The sequence below is a fragment of the Channa argus genome, chromosome 10 (genome assembly GCF_033026475.1).
Source record: "Channa argus isolate prfri chromosome 10, Channa argus male v1.0, whole genome shotgun sequence".
Classification (NCBI taxonomy): Eukaryota; Metazoa; Chordata; class Actinopteri; order Anabantiformes; family Channidae; genus Channa; species Channa argus.
Window position 1 is genome coordinate 16,747,514 of NC_090206.1, and position 20,870 is coordinate 16,768,383.

The 20,870-nt window shown below is 40.0% G+C and overlaps 1 protein-coding gene across 4 annotated transcripts in view; it reads right to left on the bottom strand.

Moving 5' to 3' along the window:
• Positions 1–20,870, bottom strand: part of dlg3 (discs, large homolog 3 (Drosophila)) — a 71,783-nt gene that overhangs the window by 46,262 nt on the left and 4,651 nt on the right. For 2 of the 4 annotated variants that reach the window (XM_067518150.1, XM_067518153.1), the window contains exons 3-4: positions 18,423–18,508; positions 13,878–13,988 (exon numbers count right to left, since the gene is read on the bottom strand). In XM_067518150.1, coding sequence (XP_067374251.1) covers positions 13,878–13,988; positions 18,423–18,508 — 197 coding nt within the window. Of the gene's footprint in view, positions 1–6,879; positions 7,626–13,877; positions 13,989–18,422; positions 18,509–20,870 lie in introns of those variants that run through there. The other 2 variants (XM_067518152.1, XM_067518151.1) reach the window with 1 other exon arrangement.

Consider the following 20,870-nt stretch of genomic DNA (forward strand, 5'->3'; position numbering starts at 1 on the left):
ACTGCAAATTTTCACAGCTCCATCTGAACACCACTATTTTGTCATAGTTACCATTCTGAATTGCTAAATTAGTTCAATCATACCATATTTGATTAAACCATACTAACTTACTATACATAAAACCCAACACATCCTGGAGCTGCTTCAAATTAAAACCGTGCTTTGAATATGAAAGATTACATCCTTTGAGCCATAGGAAGGCACTTCCTGATCAGATGCTTTACATCTGATCAGGAAGTGTTGGGTTTTATTACCAGCATCTTCAAAGTAATTTGAAAGCGACAAATGGAAGCTACTAGAAATAATCAGTGAATTAAAAATGGGTTTGGTGCTGAGAACAGGTAAACACAGAGAAAGGTTTCAGCTTCAACAGCAAACAAGCTGCCAGAAAACAGGAAAGCTTCTGCTGTAAATACGATAACATATACTTTTAAAACGGGGAGCAAATAAAAATACTGTGTGTACCTTGTTGTGAAGTGTTACTAAAATAACAGTTGATATGATGGTTGAATAAAAGCAATAAAAGCACAAGCAATGTTGAAAGCACCCACATACCCCCACAAAAATGAAGAGGAGTCAGAAGGCTTGGGGACTAGCTCTTCGCTGGTATTGATTGGATATACGCATATTCCATGGTAGCATGTGGGTGATGGAGCTGGTGCACCTTACTGAAGACGTTAGCACGCTGTAGCTAAAACGAGTCCAGCACAACAGGAGAACAGGCTTTCATATCTGCACATCGAACCTATCACACACTAATGTCTGATTCTTTTCATTAGCAACAGTGGTGCAGCATTTAACACCGCCGTCTCACTGAATCAAAGGCCGTGTACCTCGCCTCTCTTTCTAACAGAATATGTGATGTTCCACAGCTGAATCAGGAGTCCACTCTGCCCTGCAGTGCACAGTCACATTTCTAGGCCAGTCACTACTGTGATCAGCAAAAAACCCTAAATAAAACAAAGCAGGCAAGCGAATAAACACGTAGAGCTCCCCCTCCCATTTCCTTTCTTCTCTCCTCTCCTCACCTGGCTACCAGCGAGAGCCAGATAGGGGAATAGGCGAGCTAATATACAGCTGAGCCCTGGCAAAGATTGTGACAATGACCATATGGATCATAGGAGCATGGCTTCCAGCAGAATACACACCTACAAACACAGCTCCAGGCTGCTACACCTGAAACACTGTACAAAACCTGCGTACACACATCACAGAAATGTAACCAAACTGCAGAAAACAACATAGCATTAACAGCATTTTACAGACAACCTCCATGTTGAAACAATATGAGCAGATTCCGTGTGTGAGAACCGTGCAAAGGTAAAGAACATGAGCTACTGAGTGGAGGCTTTTAAGGGAAGTGTAGGAGGTGGGATTCAACACAGCTCAGGTCCTGGGTCACAGCTACAGCAGCTCCACATAACAGATCAACCTCTACAGCTCCGATAATGGTGCCTCGCTTGTCAGTCTGTCTCCTCTGCAAGCTGACGTCAACGCTGGTGACTGGCCTTTTCTCAGGCGCACCAACCCTTCCACCCCATTACAGCGTATAAAGAGCTAACTTTTGTCAAGTGCACATAAATATTACAGTGTACTATGTCTCCCTTGTTTCGTTCTGCATTTCCCATGATTCACCATCATCTCTTTACCCTCGTATTCTCAAGAAAAGCACTTTGTTATTGGGTAAAGGTCTGTGTAAGGCATGGATGTGTGTGTGTGTGTCAGTGTGTGTCTGTGTGTGTGTAAAAGTGGGAGAGAGACAGGCAGGCACAGAAGGGAAGATATGATGTAGGAGGTCTGCTAGCAGACAAACAATTAAATTATGTGCTATGAATATGGGATCATTACAATGCAACGTTGGCATCTAATTCATAACTAGCTGTTCGAAAGCTGGAATATCGTTTTTCAGATATCTGTTTTAGCATAATTGAACAAAAAAAATCTAATTTGCAGTTTTGTACAACTTTAATTGATAAAAACAAACAAAAACAATTTCTTGGCTAAACAAAACATCTATGTCAGTATAACCCCTTTTCTTTCATTTTTATTGAAACATACTGGGTAAAGCAACAAGTGAGTTTTCTAGTTTTTTGTAATTTCTTTAGTTTATTAATTTATGGACAAATGACCAAGCATGGCTGTATATTAAAAACACTGATCGAAACCAGCCCTTTAATTATGTGTGGATAATTATTTTCACTGTTCTGGCTAATATTATGGTTCTGTACAAATCCTGGTTGATTTTCCAACATGGTTGAAATTTCCAAAGTGCATTTATTTCTAGAAACTACACTGAAATGTACCTTACTGCCTACAGCTACTTCAGGCAATACAGGTCACACAAGAGTGAAGTGTGTGAGCCTCGTTTAAAATCAAACCCTAACTCTGATGACAGTAGCTTTTCTTCAGGTTGATTGCAACGAGCTGAGTTTATAAAACTACCATAGAGCTGCTCATGTTGTCATCATCAGTCTTCGCTGTGATAAAATGTTTTTAAATTGCACTGCACAGTTTGAAAGTAATGGCAAACATCAGTGTCGCACACAGCACAGAGTTACGCTGAAGCCACACTAGGTAAGGTTCTTAGGGTGGAAACACACATATTTGCTAATTAAGATTTGCACAAGAAATTATCTTGTTGGCTGAGAACATTTTTCTGCCAACAAGTGATAAAGTGACAACTAACAAAATGAGAACTAAATCTCCTAATCTGTTCCCTCTAATCTCCTGTCTCCTAAATAGCAGAGCACAACCTGAGAAAGCAGTAAATCTCCTGCAGCTGCCGCCTGCTTAGTGTCCTTTGGCCCGAAGCAACCAGCGTTTGGCTCGATGGTTATACACAAGTTTGATGTGTGCAGTGGATAGATATCACATCAAACCATTTCTTGGTGCACAAATTCAACTTGCTCAAACATTTATACATTACTGAGGAACACCTCCTTACTATTGCAGACATTCCACTTCATAATGCCTCGCTTTGAAAGGGGTGAAGAAGATGTAAATATAGGGTTTGAGCTACAGTATATACAGCAAATATATTGTTTTAGACTGTTTTTATTCTTGATGAATATTCAAAAAATGGTTGTAGGGTGTGCTGAGTAAAAGCGGAACAACATGAGGGGGAGCAGGAGCCTTGGATGTGCTTTGACATTGCTGGTAGTGTTGCACTAGACAATAAAATAATTAAGCTTGTTTAAACAGATAGTTGGAAGTCACCTTCACCCTAAGTTTTCATTAGAGCTAAGATTACATTGATATCCAGTGCGGTACGACATCATAGATAATCAATCAGATAATTACTGTGTATGATCAATAATCAGCAAATAGGAAGATTCACACACACACACAAACACACAGACACACATGCACACACAAAATCAGTAAAGAAAACTTTAAGCCTTGAGTTTTATTAAAGAGGCAAAACATATGAAAAGAATCTGTCAGGCAGTGACAGAAATCATCTTCTTGCAAAAGAGAAATAAGATCAAATGACAAGCTACTGTCACACTATTACCTCTGACCTGAAGGAGATCTACAACCATAACTGTTTAGTTATGGTTGTTATGTTTTATTGAGTCTACTAATTGCAAAATCTTACTCTATCATTTATTTGGGTCTGGCTGACCTCACAGCTCTAACAAGCCCCTAGCTAAGCATCATACATAATATCCGCTACACCTTACAGAGTTTCTCCAGTCTTGATTTTCTTTTGGAGAAATGAAAATGGTAAAAAAATGGTAAATATTTATCCTGTTATTGTACTGAACATTTTACCCCTCATATACTACTTTACTCATTTACATAAGAAAACCCCAAGTTGGGGTAAAAACTTAGCAACAAAGAAAGCAACACCGCACATTTAAGAGTTCTGGTGTGTATTGGTATAAATTCTCTAACTGCTTAAAACACAGTAAATAATGTGTCACAATGGACTGAATGTATCAACAGGACGTTCAGCTGCAGGCGTAATGAAAACGTCATCTATCTCAACATTATCATTCACACCAGACTGTAAAAGCACATGTGAGCACACTCTGACTGCATTTTGATTCACATCACATACATCTTGCCCTTTTTTCCCACTCAGACACACTCACAGATAAATCTCTCTTGATCCAATGAGAATAGTCCAAGTTTTAACTTTTAAGACCACAGTAGGAGATCCAGCTCAAGACATCTGGACATGGAGCACATGTAAATCTACATGTAATCCGTTTGAGGTACGGCAAATCAGAATTGACCAAACAAAATCTTTCACACACTAACATTTCTGAACGAGGCCTAAGAGTTTTGGAGTTGCAATCATCTGTAAGAGGGTTCAACATGGAACGCCCACCACGCCTGTGCATTCATTTAAATCACCACAGAGACCTGTAATAAACAATAAGTCTGGCACAGCATTATGCACCAAATCTTGATGTTAATAAATAAAGTAAAATCCAATTAAAATTTAAGCTAATCATAGCCACAGAGCTGGAGAACACACAAAGACAGATTGGAGCCCGCAGGGGGAAGGGGGAGCTTTCTAACTGAAGCTCCCAGTAGACTGAGGTCTCTAGTTTCCTCAGATTTAAATTCAAAAGCTCTTGTTTTAAAGAATGCTCTTATAATCTCAACTGAAATTATCCATAATTAACCTGGCAAGCTCTTGACAAGAGCAGCACAATTGTTTAGTAAATACATGACAGGGGGGAAAAAATTACTATGGCACCATTATGTCATGTGGTGTCTAATGATTTCCTCACACATACAGGACATGAAGTGTTCACGGCTGCAGGAGCCATTTAAAATTGTCAACGATCCAGCCATTAAAATGACTGTGCAGGCCTACTGTCTTTTATTGTGTTAGCATCCAAAAACACCAGTTGTTACGAGCTATAAGCTATAAAATAGCTATAAGATAGCGGATATGTGTGTGTGTTTGTGTTTGGGTGTGTACTGCCCTGCTATCTGGCTGTGTAAAGGTAGTGTGGGGGAGGGGTAGCGTTCACATTTTTCACCCGAGGATGAGCAATGGTGACTGAGAAAAGCTGGGAGGGTGCTGGTGCTGGTGGTGGTGGGTGTGCACTCCATCCATGCCTGTTCATATAGAAAGAATAGTACATACTAGCCATTCACATGGCTGTTTAAAGAGACGGCGGGACAGATGCTTGTCCACAGTGTCAGGGCCACTCCTGCTTTCTCTGTCTGACAGCACCACCAACTGCCTCCTCTTACATAACCCCCTCCCCCTCTCCAGGCCCACTGCCTGCCTTTATAGAAATATTTCTCTCTTTTTCAACTTTGCATTTTCACCCCACTGACTGCTGCTCTCTCTCTCCCCACTTTCCTCCCCTCACCCCCACCCCACCTTCTACCGCTGATGAATGCCATGAATGCCAGTTTGGATATTTTCACTACAGAACTTTTGTGTGGTGCACATTCGGATGATACAGCAAGCATCCTTCAAAGTGATCAGACTGTTCAGAGTGATTTTTCCATGAAAGGTCCTGTTTTGACAGCATATAATCTCAAAATGACTCACGATGCAGTCTAAAACACGTTTCATCAAACACATATTAATCTAAGTTGTAGTTTGAATAAGCATGCTGGAAATTAGCAGTAGAAAAATTAGGTGGTGGAGAAAAAAAATCCCCACATAAGCAATACATGCTTACATAATCAGATCTGCTATGAGCTTTCAAATATGTGAAACATGAAATAAGCCTGATGGGTCTGCATGTAGCTGTAGCTGTAAAAGATTTTCAGTGCAAAGAGAAAGAGGCTGATCTCTCATTGCCTCCTCAAAGCTAAAACCTCTTCTTGACTGTAGTAATCTGCTAATATCAACCAGGTTGCAACTCAAATGTGGGCTCAGCTCAGAGGATCTCTTCCACTCTGCCAATGAAATTTCAGCCTCCATTTTACCCCTGTGCTTCATCTCACCTTCCTCCTTCCTGCTGCCTCACATTTCTTGCTCAAAATGCGATCAGACATAAATGGAGGAAGTGCAAACAACGCAGCGGCTTCACTTGTCGCAAATACAAGACCACATAGAGACATACTCATACATAGCAAGAACCATTCCTTGAATCTCATGCTCGCTAAGCTACCCTTCCCCCACCCCAGCTCACTCTCATGCTCACATACATGCACCTTGCTTAATTAAAGACTTAGCTTCTGAATCTGTCCTGACCTTTTATCAACTGTAATGTATAAATACATTTAAATAAATGATGATAGAAACTAAATGTAGCACATGTAACAAGCTGCTTTCTTTCACAATGTGCAGCATGTATGACCGGCACATTTCAGATTTCATTCTTTATTTTTTAAATAGCTTTTTCATTATATTCTGATTTCCTTTAGTGAAATGTTTTGATAAAACATGGAGGCCATAAATAAGAATGAGATTGACAGCAGATCTCTGAGATATTTATTTCTTACATCTAATTTCTCACAATGTCAGTCTTCAAACAGCAACCTAAAATAATTGCGAACTGCATCTCAGTGCTGCCTTAGTGAATAAAAATGCACCATTTTTTGGCCCAGGGTGACTGCTTCAGCTTAAGCCTTTGACGACATACACTAGGTGTGTTAAATCTATAGGCATTAGTCATCTGCATCAAATCCAAACAGGAAGACCATTTCCATGTGTGTGCAGTGGAACTGGATCAGTCTTGTTCTGCTATCCTGACTCTGTTTCCAATAGAGGAGATACGGTCAACAAATGGGAAACGCGGGGCTTGAGATGAATACCAAATATGAATTATTTTCCCTGAATTGACAGCCTCAGCCGATACACGATCTTCTCTGCTTTTCTACAGCTCAATGTATCCCAGTCCCCCTGCCAGGCTACGCAGGCCTGAGGCATCTAACAGAGTGAACAAGATGAGTTACCTGGTCATACCACTCCCGGTTGGTACAGGTGCACTCGGGCCACCATCCTCCTTGTCCACTGGAGTTGTTGCCGTTTACCTTGGGGCCTCCTTTGGACTGGCCCTTTGGGTTGGGGCCTCCTGGGCCCCCACCAGACATAATCTTGCCCTTACTTCTCCCCAAAGTGCCCCCTCCTCCCATGTTTCCGCCTCCTCCTGAGGCTGGAGGGGGTAAGGTCTGGCCTCCCCCGTACCCAGGCGGGTATCCATAAGGCTCGGCCTGCCAGTCTCCTCCATACGATGGAGCATCCATCCTACGCAGGGCAGCCATACGGGTCACCTCATAACATTCTGGGCACTTACAGCAGTGGTGGTGTTTGTGCATGCTGGCTGTGCTGGCTGGGTTGACGCTGAGCGGAGCGGCGTAGCACTCTGTCTCTGCTGCCTCCTCAGATCTCACAGCACGCTGCGATCAGCTCACAGAGCGCTGATGCCGACGGAAATAACACTAATCACAGAAATGTCTACTTATTTTCCCTTTTTCGTCAAATCCTGTCACTCTCCGCTTTATTCCTCTCTAGGAAAAAAAAAAGCTTGAGAGGGATGGGAAGCAGCAGCAAGAAAACAAAAATACAAAATGGGCACGTAGTCTTTGTCCTCTTGACGTAGAAGATCAAAAGAAATACTCAAAATATTGTATATGACCACACAATCAGAGACCAGCCCGATGATAGAAATTTCCTCTTCGTTCTCTTGGTTCACAGTGATATGCATATATATTCATATATATATATATATATATATATATATATATATATATATATATATATATATATATATATATATGTATATATATATATAAAGATATATATATATATATATTATTTTGCTCTTATATCATATATATTTACACACACAAATACATATAAAAATATTAATATAAACACACAAGCACAAATACAGATATGTACAGGGATAAATGTATATATATATATATATATATATATATATAAATATCTATGTGTGTGTACAAATATATAGATATATAAACAATATGTATAAACAAATGATATCCGCAGATGAAACTGTTCCTCTTTTAATTCTTGGCGTCTTCCCGTTCAGTCAAAAAAATCACGTTCTTTCCTTCTGCAATGAAAATCGTTGTCTTTCTCTCTCTGTCTCTTTTCTCAGCCTGCAGAGAGGAGCTGAGCAGTGGATTGCCTCTCAGTCAGCTTGCCCTAGATGTGGATTATTCAGAGGGATGTGAGCAAGCAAGAGGAAGATGGTGAGTGCATGAGAGAGAGAGAGAGAGAGAGAGAGTCAGGGAGGGAGGGGTGGGAGAGATACGTAGCAGCATCCCTCCAGCACCTCAGCCCTGACAGCCATAGCCAATCAACTGGCAGCGCTGCTATCAGCAGCAGCAGCACCAAAAGGACTGAGTGCTTCACTAGGTGCTCTTAAAGGGGCCACATCATCTAATTCTCACTACTGCCTGTCTTTGGTGAAAAGGTATCAAATCAAGCCACAATAAAAACACTGCGTTTGTCTATTTTCTCAAAATTTTAAAAAGCAAAGGTCAAGAAGTCATAGTCGACAATCTGCCAACCCCCAACCCCAATCCACTAATTGTGATTCTAATCCATGTTTTTCATCAAACCAATGCAGCCAAAATCGAACTTACAGTGAGCCCCCGTTTCTCCGACTATAGTCACTGGTCACCTCCACAGCCATCTCTAGTTCTTGTTTTAATGATTGGCAACCCATGTCACAGCATAGGTGTGTAAGTAATCGCACAATGGATGCAGGTGCAGAAGATGAAAATGCTTTTTCCTTTTTGGGTATCACTGGATCAGCCTCTCGACAGAGGGTGCCTTTGAATCAAGCTGCATTACTTTATATTGTTCTTTTTTCCGTTTCCATCTTACTGGTAAAACAGGACTGGTGATGAAGTCTTCCCCATGTGCATGACTGGGTCAAAACAAGCACAACGATATTAAACTACACTCCTTAACCCTTAACTAAGAAACATGGGGTTCACATTATGTTCACAATGATGACATTAACACATGTGTATGAAACCAGCAAGATTACACGCTTTGGCTTTCATGTGGGTGGAGGAAGAGATTGAGAGTAAGCATGTGTGAGGGGGAAAGAAGAGAAAAAGAAAGACTTTTGTGTATTTGTGGCTGTTATATTTTAAGTCCTGTGATTGAAATGTCCGTGAACTATTTTGCATGCTTATTAATTTGTGTGTTGATCACAGCAACATAAAAAACACCCTTACACTGAGGATAAAGGTTTATTTTTTAGGACTCTGGGGGGATGTTAAAGTGTCACTATTAAAGCCCTGCATATATGCATTATTAATGAAATGTGACAGGGACTGGAGCAGGGTGTGTCTGCATGGGGGAGACAGTATATGTGTACATAGTATGCATGTTACAGTATCCACACTTGAAAGCTTGTGTCTATTCCCTATTTTGATGAAGCAGCTGTAAATCAATGTGCATCTGTACGTCCTTCCGCAGAAATTGAGCAGGATTTTATGGGGAGGGCACAATGCACTGTGTTGCAGCCCTACCAGGAGGCATACACAGCAGGCTCAGCCACACTTAATTACATGCAACACTAACTCACTTCATTATAATGATATTCTTTCACTCTAACCTACAGAGATTTGCCAAGCTGAGAGAAAAAAGTGCAGAAACATAGCATTTTAAAACAGAGGCCAGAAACTACCAAATGCCTCAAGTTACATTGTAGGATGCAGCCACAAAACCTGCTGAAGCCAATCAGAGCAGTGAGGCGGAGCTCTGAGGCAGCGGCTTGAGAGGACGATGCAAACATATTGAACAAAGCACACATGATTGAGCACATGCTGCAACCCTCCTTATGTAGTCTTGGTCTGTCTCTCTTATAAACTGTCCACATCACATTTACCACTCACAGTACCACAGTGGAGTCAAGAGGGTTTTTTTAGTAAAAAAATTAAAAAAATAAAAATTAAATACTGTACAGTTCACAAAATTAAAAAGAAAGCAGGATGCACAAAATTTCGCAGCAGAGATGACCAGAGAAAGCTCCCCTGCACTGAATCTACAGATATGTCATCAGTATGGGTGGGAACACACACACGCACACACACAAACACACAAACACACACACACACACACACACACGTGAAATGAACTGTGTATGCAGGCAAATTTATTTACCTCTAGGGGAAAGAGCCCTGTCCGTTTAAATATTACATAATATAAACTTTATTTTAAAAAGTTTTTATGCATGATGGGCTTTTGCAGAGTAGAAGTGTAATGTCTTGTAACTCATTGTAATTATGTGGTTACTTTCATCTCCTCTGTATGTAATCTAATAATTTTGAATGCTTGTTTGAGAGTAAACATTTCTAAAGTGTGCTGATAATGTGAAATCTAGGAACTTACAATACAGAGGCCATAGAGTACAATTTAAAATTATAATAGCCTTATAATAATTGTGAATATGATGTTAAATTTCATGTGATGTGTTTCTCAATTTGTGACATGGTTTCAAGCTGAAAAACAAAACAAAATAACTATCTAATGATGGTGTAGCTCACCTCCATTTAAATGTGACATGTTTGATTTATTTTATATAAAGTAAATCTGTGATTATTGTAAGACTGAAACAACATAGCCCAGCAGTCCTGGATTGAACCATTAGCTAAGTATTAAAACCAGACTCTCACCAAATGAAATGACTATTTCGATTATGCAGAAATACAGTATGAACACCATTAAAAAAAATAGCAATCCAAAATTGGCATTCATATAATGTACATCAATGCATAAATATAGATGTTTATATACCTGTATGAATTGGTGGTTGTACATGTTTGTATGTGTTTGTGTGTGTGTGCATACACATGCACAATTCTTGATAAATATTGTGTCTAATTAAACAGCTTGGACTAGAAAGACGCTGCTCAGAATCATTAAATGATTAATCTTGTGTAATCAAAGCACTGACCTCTGGCCTCCCGTTGACAAACAAAAAAAGAAGAAACTGTGATTTATGAAGATACTTACTCCACAACCCATACAGCTTCCTCTATACTAAGAGCATCAGCCTGTGCAGCCCTTATTGCATAAACCTACCTGGACACACTGTAACACACACACACACACACACACACACAGACTCTCTCTCTCTCTCTCTCTCTGTCGCTCTCTCTCTCGTAATGAGTATTACAACCCCCCAACCACTGCACAGACCATCTATTGAGCTTTTCAGTCATTTCTAGGCATTTCTCCGAGAAGCTAAGTGACTACTCCTTTGTCACCTGACCGGATGCAGCACCATAAAAGGACAGTCGGTAGTGAGGCAGACTTAAAGGGGCAGTGCCACATCAACACGTACTGAGTTGCTCTACCGTACCTTTAACTAACTGCAAGAGGGTATAAAGAGGCAAGTCTTACAAGTCTATCTCTCAGGCATCATTATATCTTAGCAGGATCAATTTGTTTCCTCAAAACCTGGCAGATACTAAAATGAGTTAATACCAGAATACAGTAGAATCTCTATACTTATATTTCCACTGTCAAATGAATCATAGCTTCCTAGTGTGTGCAAGTGCAGGATGGAGGGAGTTGTGGATGGAAAGGGAGAGAGAGCATAGGGGGGAAGGAGAAATGCTAACTGCTCAGCAATTTTGTATCGAAAGAAAACAACCACGACACTCTCTCAGCAATGCAGACACATAAAACAAAAGCTTCACGGTTAAGACTCCTATTAATAGGCCTCAGTGGCAGAGAACAGCTGCTCTACCACAGACACACACACACACACACATACACACACACACACACACACACACCAAACACAGAAGCTCCAACTGATGGAATAATGAGAGTGCAAAGCATATATATGGAACAAAATGAAAGAAGGAATGTAGGAAAAGAAGGGAGACTAAAAGAAAGGGAAAGTACATGGCTAAAGAAAACTGTTTGGCTAAAAAGACAGAAGCAGAGAGCTATGAAAGAGATGAAAGAGGGTGCAAGTAAGAGGTTAAGCTGGAAACTGACAGGAAGGTGAAAGCAGGAGATAACATATGATGAAAGTACTGTAGGTCCATGACAGATGCAATAACTGAGGAGAAATGAAGCTAAGGTGCCCTGTGTGTGGGTGAAAAGCAATGACTAGAAGGGGCATTACTGAAGCATGGTGCTGAACAGAAGGGGTAGTAAAAATAGAGAGAAGAAAATAGAAAGATGCAGGGAAAACAACAAAATTCTTATGTGTTCACGAGTGCATGGGAAATCAAAATAAACTCTGTGTAATTACCCATTCACCTTGCCAAAGAGAAAAGCATGTGAAATCAGTGTGCTTGCTGAGTGCGCAGCATCATGAATGTGCTCCGCACAGAGAAAGAGAAGAAGAAAAAAAAACAAAGACACAAATTAAACGAGGAATGAAAAAGACAGGATGAAAAACGAAGAAGTAAGGAAAGAGAGAGAAAGACAGAGAGAGAAAAAGAGCCAGAGCAGTCTGTAGGGATGCAGGCGGGGGAGGAATGTGGTTTCCATGGCAACCCGAGGAAGGCTGAGCTCTGGGTGTCCGTTCCAGCTCTGCACTGCACCGGCCCTCGCCTCTCAGCCGCCTTGCTCTCTCTCTCTCTCTCTCTCTCTCTCTCTCTCTCTCCCAGCCTCCCCCACTATATCTTTCTGTCCCTTTCAATCCCTCCCTCCTATTCCCTGTGCCTCCTCACCTCCTTCACCTCCCTTGTTCATGTGATACAGAGAGTTACACATAGAAACCTGCACACACATACACAAACACACACATGCACAGCTAGCTGCTATCATACAAGCACATTGAATGCATGTGCTTACAGCCTGCATCTCTCTCCACTCACTCCTCCCAAACCCCCTGATCCTCACACCTCCACCCCCTCCACCCCACTGTACTAGTTCTGGGCTCAGCTGAAAAGCCAGTGCTTGCGGCCACTGTGCTGCCATGTGCTGCTGGCCGTGTTGCATTGGGGAAGAAATGTGAACACAAGGGCCTTTAAAAAAACAGAGGAATTTCTGGCCATGTCTGTATCATGCAATATGAGGAGCGTGCTTGTTGTTTCTGCAGCAGGTTCATCACAGCCCTTTTCAGTACTATGCATATTTTCTTTTGTGCAAAGAGAAAGAAGATCAATACCACACTTTTGTCTCTGCGCCAAATATAAAGCGTAAAAACTAGAAACAGGGAGCTCATCTTGATTCGATCTAAATGCAACATAATACCAACATTTCTGAGGCTCACTATTAAACACAATGTATACCTTTAGTTTCATCAAAAGCATTTGTTTGAATGTAGAAAACTAAATAATATTCAATCAAAATAGTTAATATGTGCAAACAGACCACTCATTTGAATTCTCATTCAGCAGTAAAGTAATACGCCAGCCACATTCTGACAGAATCTAGGCTACACATCGTTGCAAAAATAGTTTCCAAAATGTTGAACTATTCCTTTAAGCCTCTAATATCAGCACAGCAGTATTGAAAGCTTCAACGTGAAAAAAAACAAATAAATATGATTAATGCTAGTAATTAACAAATACTATTATGATGATAGATCATTGTTATTGTAGGTATTGACATTTTGAAGAGAAAATCAATTAAATAATTAATTTACTTTAGAATTAAATATTAACATCATAATATCAATAGTAGCAATCCAGATTGAGGTGATTCCATCAATTTAAACAGAACCTAGACATCAATTCCTGGAATCTTTGGATTTCCTTGTGATTTTGCAGTCATGTCTCAATGTTAACACAATGTTCCAGAGGTCAATAAACCTTTATGAACAGTAACAAATGTTTCACGATGCACGGGCACTTCTCTAATACCTCACTAAACTGCATAATCATCCCATCATCAAGATAATTAGTATCTGCTTCTAATAGCAGCAGCTGCTTAAAGAGAATAACAGAGGAGAAGCTTTGTTCAGGAGACAAACTCCTTTTTGCCGCTTTGCTCTGCTCACCTTTGGCATGTCGACATGGGAGCGAGTCACCAAGCCACAGACTCGCTCCACTTTGTGAGGGCTCCTCCTGCTGGTCACACGCACCCGAGACACACCTTCCTCCTCCTTGTCCTGCAGGATACCGACAGACAAAGATCAGCAACAACAAAAAAAACCATCTCTAGAGGGAATCAGTGGGGATAGCCAATGCATCAGACACCAAACAAGACAAGAATCAGAACAATCTTCCAACAGTGCTTTATGTTTGTTTAAAACATGTACAAATTAGGTGTAAAAACACATTAACAGTTTGTACCATTGGAACGCAGCCATTAATCACAACACTTTCTTCTTGTGCTAAGAGTCACCTCTGATGACAGAGGTACAGAAGTAGACTGGATCATTTACTTTTTCATATTATAGCCTAATATGAAAAAAGAAAAATGTTTATATAGCAATAGGTTTGACATCACCGTGACCAAAACTCTCTACTTCATGTGGGAAGTGATACACAGAGTCTACAGTAGCTGCGATTTTTCCCAGCCTTTCACAGGCTCTTGACTGACAGCAGAGGGCAGCCTTCTGAGCAGGTCACCATTAAAGTTCCAAATTTCCAAGAAGTTTGTTTTTGCAAAATAGGCCTAATATTTTTTTCATGGCAGGCTGTGCACTGTCTCAGCTGACAACTCCAAATTAAAATGAAAGCTGCTCAAGTTGAAAAAATCGTTATATAAACGTATAAACAAACACACACACACCCTTTAACACTCATGCTGCTGTACACAGAGAGAATTATGAGGCAACAATTTAACTTTCAGTTTACATTAATGTCAAGTTTGCAATAGTCTCACATTTTCTTCATATTTGGACCATATGACTCTGATCTACTGTGTGTTATTTTAGACATGGTAAGAGGCTTTCTCTTTGATGGCTTCATTCCCACATGGCAGTGTTGACAAGCGAGTCAGCTGACACTGCCAGAGCCAGAGCCAAAGCCTGCTGTCTAACAGTGGCAGCTCTGAGTATGCCCTCTGCACTAATTGTATTGCCATTTTATGTAAAACCATCCATTGCATAATAATTTAAAATCATACAATATTGACAATTAATTAAGTTTTTAATTCCATGTTGGCCTTATCTTTCTTCTGTTATTACATGACTGTTACCTGGTAAAAATGGCACCAATGATTTAATTACAGGTTTGACAATTACTTCTTCTATGAAATCAGCTACAACTGCTTCTTTTCTTCGTTTTCCAAATGAGCTATTCTCCACTCTCACCTGCTTCTCTGCACCAAATCAGGAAATTTGCAGACTCATTTATTTTCCCTCCCATCCTCCACTCAGGTGACAGCATGGCTAGAATACTAATGAGCACCTCTCTCTCTCTCTCATACATCCTGCTATGACTGCTGCTTCCCTCCATCAGCTTGTCTCTCTAGCACTGTGCCGGGGCCACACAGCTGGGATCTAGAGAGGGAAGGATCAGGAGCCTGGCTGTACTGAATTAGAAGCTAGGGTGGATCACAGGATACACTGAGAGAAGCTTAGGATGCAGAATAAAGTTCAAACCACAGCTATAGTTTGTGGTTTAGTTCTTCTACTGACTTATTATGACCACATGGCATTGCAATATGCATTTAATCATTCAGTGGCAGACTGACAACTTCACTGATTCCCAACCAGAGTTGTTTGCACTGTGTGATGCTGCTTCTGTAAGGGATGTACTGTAAGACTGTGGAGTAGCTTAAGTATAGCAGATTTAAGAAGGAGTGTTTGTTTAAATATTTAGTTTTGTTGTTGACATAAATAGTGGAATACTGAAGTGTTACCATAGCTAAAAGTAATGGACACACAGCTGTAAAGAGTGAAAGCAATGTAGAAATAAAAGATGTAATGTTTAGTTAGCTGAAAAGGATGACACAGAAAGGAAACAAAACCATTGTAACAATACTGAATTTTATGTAATAAACAGCAATGAATAATCCATCTAATGTAAAGTTTAGCTAAATGAACTGTAGAATTGTGTCAATATGCAAACTACTTTGATCTGACACGGTTTTCAGGCTAAAAAGAATGAGAAACACTGGAATAATCCAGTGTGTTAGATGTCATAATTCTCGAAGATACTGTACTTTTTTTCTGCTTTGCATTTAATGAACCATGTACTCCATCTCTGCCTCCACTGGTGTATATGTGTGACACAGAGGAAACCTGTAAATTGTTAAGGCAAAAAAGTGCGGTAAAAAGAATCAGAAAATATATTACATGTTGATATGAACCGCTAAAATATTCCTTAATAGGTCTGCTACGCTTTGTTACAACTGTATAAGGATAATTTTGGTTGTTTAATTCTTTTCTGCTCTATGTGTGTGACAACATGTCTGGACTAAAGTGTCCATCTAATACAGCTGAGCCAGTGACAAGTTTATTGCTGCTACCCTGTTCAGCTGAACGTACATAATCCAATTCAGACTTAGTGCATGAATTTAAAAAACATATTGCCATTAAGTGATTGAACAGAGGGTGAGGCTGTTAAACTTGATGGAATAATATCAGATTAAAGTTTATATCTCATGAGAGGATTGAATTGTGTAATTTCTCATTCACCTTTTTATTATAAGGCTGTAAAAACTATTTGCACTAAACATCACTGCCCACTATTTATTGGCCTGCCTATACAACGTACTATTAGATTTGGTTGATTAATTCTATCATATTCACAGCCACTTACTTCATGTTTTGGACATTTTTACTGGCTCTAGACAAAAACTGAATCAAAAATCCAAGGCCCCTCCTGGCAATAAACCAGTCACTGACATTGCATTCATTGTGCCAATTAGTGACCAATCAAATATCTCCGTTGGCCAAACTGAAAACTGATGACCTCTGGAACACAGTTTTTATCTCTTTATCCTTGAGGGGATACACTGAGACAGAAGCATTTATGATGAACGATCATGTAGCTCAGATTTTGTCCCCATCTCTTATATTGAAATCACTCCATGATCGAATATTGTTGGGCACTTGAGAATGCTTGAAACTTTTCCTTAAAGTCAAGTAAAAAACTGCATTTTCAAAATACAGCTATGGGTGAAGCAAAAGATTTAGCTTTTTTTGTATGTAGGCATGGTTAGCTTTTTCTCTGACCCAATATTTTGAAGACTAGACAGCTTGACGGACGTCTCTCGATAGAGTTCTGTTCATGGATGAGCCTTACAAAACATACAAAATTGGGAAAGCTTTACAACCACTTTCAAGGTGGCTCTTTTCAGCTCTGAAGTGACTTGGAGTTGAAAGTGAATGGTTGTCTTCCAACACATGCAAGATCTTCTAAAGGCAAGTTAAGAGCCCATTCCCATGTTTGTGGGGTTGCAGTATATTATAAAGGAAGTACTAACATAACCTGCTTCAGGCCTGCAATCATCTCAACAATAAGAAAGCAGAGTATATCAACAGGCATATTACATGTGTTTCCATCTGGGATGAGAATGATAAGCTTTAGAAAATGGACACACACAAACACACATACACACACACAAAGCAGAAATGTATTTTTTAATCTTGACTAAGAAATAGGACAAAGATAATTTAGTTAATAGGAAACATAAGTCAACCAATTAATTATTTAATTAACACTTTAGTAAAGCTGAACCGAAGTCATAAAAATACATTAAATCAGACAATCAGTGAAAATATCCATATTTAAATAATTATCAACAGTTTATGGCTTCACTTATCAGTACCGCCAGAATTAAGCTAATGTTTTGGTGATTGTTGGGGTCTAAAATGCCTGATTTCAAAAAAGTCTTTGATGCATGCCACAATGATATATGCTGTTTCAATTGCAAGTAACAGCATATATGATATATGTGATAGGACTTTGCTTTGATGTTTTTCCTTGACTTAGATTTTTGCTGCCTTGTACCTCACTTGTAAGTCGCTTTGGATAAAAGCATCTGCTAAATGACTAAATGTAAATGTAAGTAGGTGCAGAATTCACAGGGGTTTGGTAGAATTATTTGTTGCGATCGCAACATTGCGAATTCCGGGAGGAAATGATTAATACCTTTCTTGCTGTAACATGCAGTCAGAGTTCTGTGGCCCTTCTCTGTAAACATAAAAACAAAGTTTAAATCTACACAAAATGCTGCTTTTCTCTTTTAAATTCAGTTGTTTTCTGCCCTATACTAAAAATATTCAATGGAACTGCTTACACTTGTTTTAATGAAAGGACTGGCTGACTTCATGAGAGCAGCCCACTGATGAGTAAATGGTAATCAGCGCTCTTTTGACTCGGTCTCGGTCTTCTTCTCCCTCTACCAATGTGTCCCTCCCTCCAACTTTTTCTATGCCTGACACTCACTCACCAGGTTGAAGCCACAGTCGTCATGACTCATGTTAACTTTTTTATCCCCACAAGCTAGTGGCACCCTGTGTTGCCTGCTGACTAAACTGCTGTGCAACCAGGAGGTGAAACACTGCAACAGCACGTGTGACACCAGATACAATGTAAACATTTAGCATATTTTCTCCATAATATATAATGGAAAGCAGGAAAATTACCTCCCACGCATCCTGCCTGCTAGCTTCTTTCACAACAGTTTGTTCTGTGTTGAGTTGCAAGGTCACCTCGTAACACTCTTGAATATCTGTGAGACACACAAAAAAACAGTAATTAGCCTTTTTCTTCTTTACTTGGGTCATTATACACATTAAATGTAAGCTTACTTAAAAAAAAAAATCAGTCATCTTTATTTCTTGTTTATAATTTCTCAGCCGTCTAAAGCCGAGTTGTGTAAAACAGTCCACCAATCAATCATGGTGCACTTTGGGAGATGTTATACTCAGTGGGTGAAAATGTGGAGGTGGGAGTCGTCTGTTTGCATGGAAGCCATGTCTCCACATTTCCAAGAGCTCTTCACATCTTGTTGCTGACTATATGACTAAGGTACTGACTGAGCAAATCATCTAGTCAGTGTCTAAGAAGCCCACATTAGCCTATAATATTTCATACTACCTGAACAACACAAACAAAAATAGTTTCTCTACTTTTGGATTATTTTAGAATCATATCAGTCATTAAAGCTCCGTGAGGCAACATGGAATCATACATATAAACTGCCCCTTAGCTGAAGATCAGGCAATTCATTCCCTGTTACATCTCCCATTAGATTTGCAGTAGTATACTGTAGAAGTGGAAGCTGGTTTCATAGTTAAAATCTTATTAGTAAAAGTTCACATGAAAGGCAAATACGAAAAGGCTGCTAACTTAAAATTATTTTAGAAGCAGTAGGAATAAATGCACATGACATCCATACTACTTTCTGTTATCAATTTTGCTATGCTCCGTGTTTTATAGAAAATAGGGTTCATCAACATCCCACAGTGCAATGTCAGGACAAGACAGGACAAATATGAAACTTGATACAATTTGTTTTTCTCTCTTAACAATGTCTTTTTGTTTTGAAAGAGAGACTCTCTGAGTTCTGTAATCTACTGTATATGCATGCGACAGAGCGATAAGAGTGAGTATGTCCCAAGAAGACACTGTGAGAACAAAAGTGTAAGAATGGAGCATGTGACTCATCACTGTGTCTGAATGTGGAGGAGTGAAGCCATGTGTGGGCAGAGGAGTTTGTTGCCCAGCTGACTAAAGCGCAACCTCACTTACACAAACTCTTATATACATGCAGACACACGCAAAGACTGCAGACCTGCCCACATACACACACACACACATACGGCCAAACTCAGAAATATCCACCATGACACTATTAAAGTAAGGCTCCTTAGTGTAATTATACCTAACTATTTCAGACACACAGCTAACCAACCTGCTTATCATTTCTCATACACAAACAAAGCATAATCATTTGAGTAGAAATGGTTCTGAAATTTTCGGGGAGGGACAAGGATGCACAGAAGTGAATTGCAGGACAATGCAATTAGGGCAGTTCAGAGACAAAATGAGAAAGGTGAGATGGTTTGGGCATGTGCAGAGGAGGACTGCCAGGTCTGTCAAGGAAAGAAAGCTGGGGATGGTGCCACCAGATATAAGGAGAAGAGGATGGTTAAGGAGGAGGATTATGGATATGGTGAGGGAGGACATGCAGGAGGAGGATGCAGAGGACAGAATGAGATTGAGACAGGTGATGGGGTGTGTCAATCCCTGAACAGAGAGGTGATGGATACAAGCTTACTGTTGCTATGTTTTAAGTGAGGGTATGAGCAGACAGACTGCTTATTACACATCCAGCAGATAAAGAGCAACATCAGGACTCATGTGAAGTTGTGTTTCTGCCCACCTGACAAATGTTAGACCAACTGGGGAAACATATCTTTAGCTGCTAAATCTTCCACCACGTCTGTCTGGCAGTCTGGCCAGTTAGTGTACAGTGCATTTATCAGTGCAAGCCAGCTGCAGCAGCGGGAAACGGGACTTATCTGAGCACTGAGAATGAACCAAAGCAGTCAAGGTGCAGCTGCAAACCTAAAACAATTATCCACAAGAGAGCTGAGGAGACCCACTGTAGAGTGATCATTCTCCTTGGATTCATCTAATTCTAACATTTGACCCACTGTTCGTATATAAAAACCAGTTAGCTCCACTTTAAACACAGTCTTGAAAAGGCTGCATCTGCCAAACCCCATAGGATTTGCACTTAGTCTGCATCTTGGACACCTGGCTTGCTCTCACACAACTAACTTTTCTAATTACATCCTTCATCTATTTCTGGCAGAGGTAACAAGACAGAGAAAGAGACCTCAGTTAGGTCTTGAAGTGTTTTCAGATCAGCATTCACAGTCACACGAAGTGCAGATAGAGTTTTGAACATCTGTGATTTAAAACAAAAATAAGGAAAAACTTTTGAACTGTTCCAACCCTCAGACCACAAAAATTCCTGGCTATGGAACAAAATACAGATTGCAAGCCAGTCTTTTACTGCTCTTTTTCAAAAATTTACTCCCAGATCTCTTTTTGATGTTAGGGTTATTTTGGAACGGACTGGC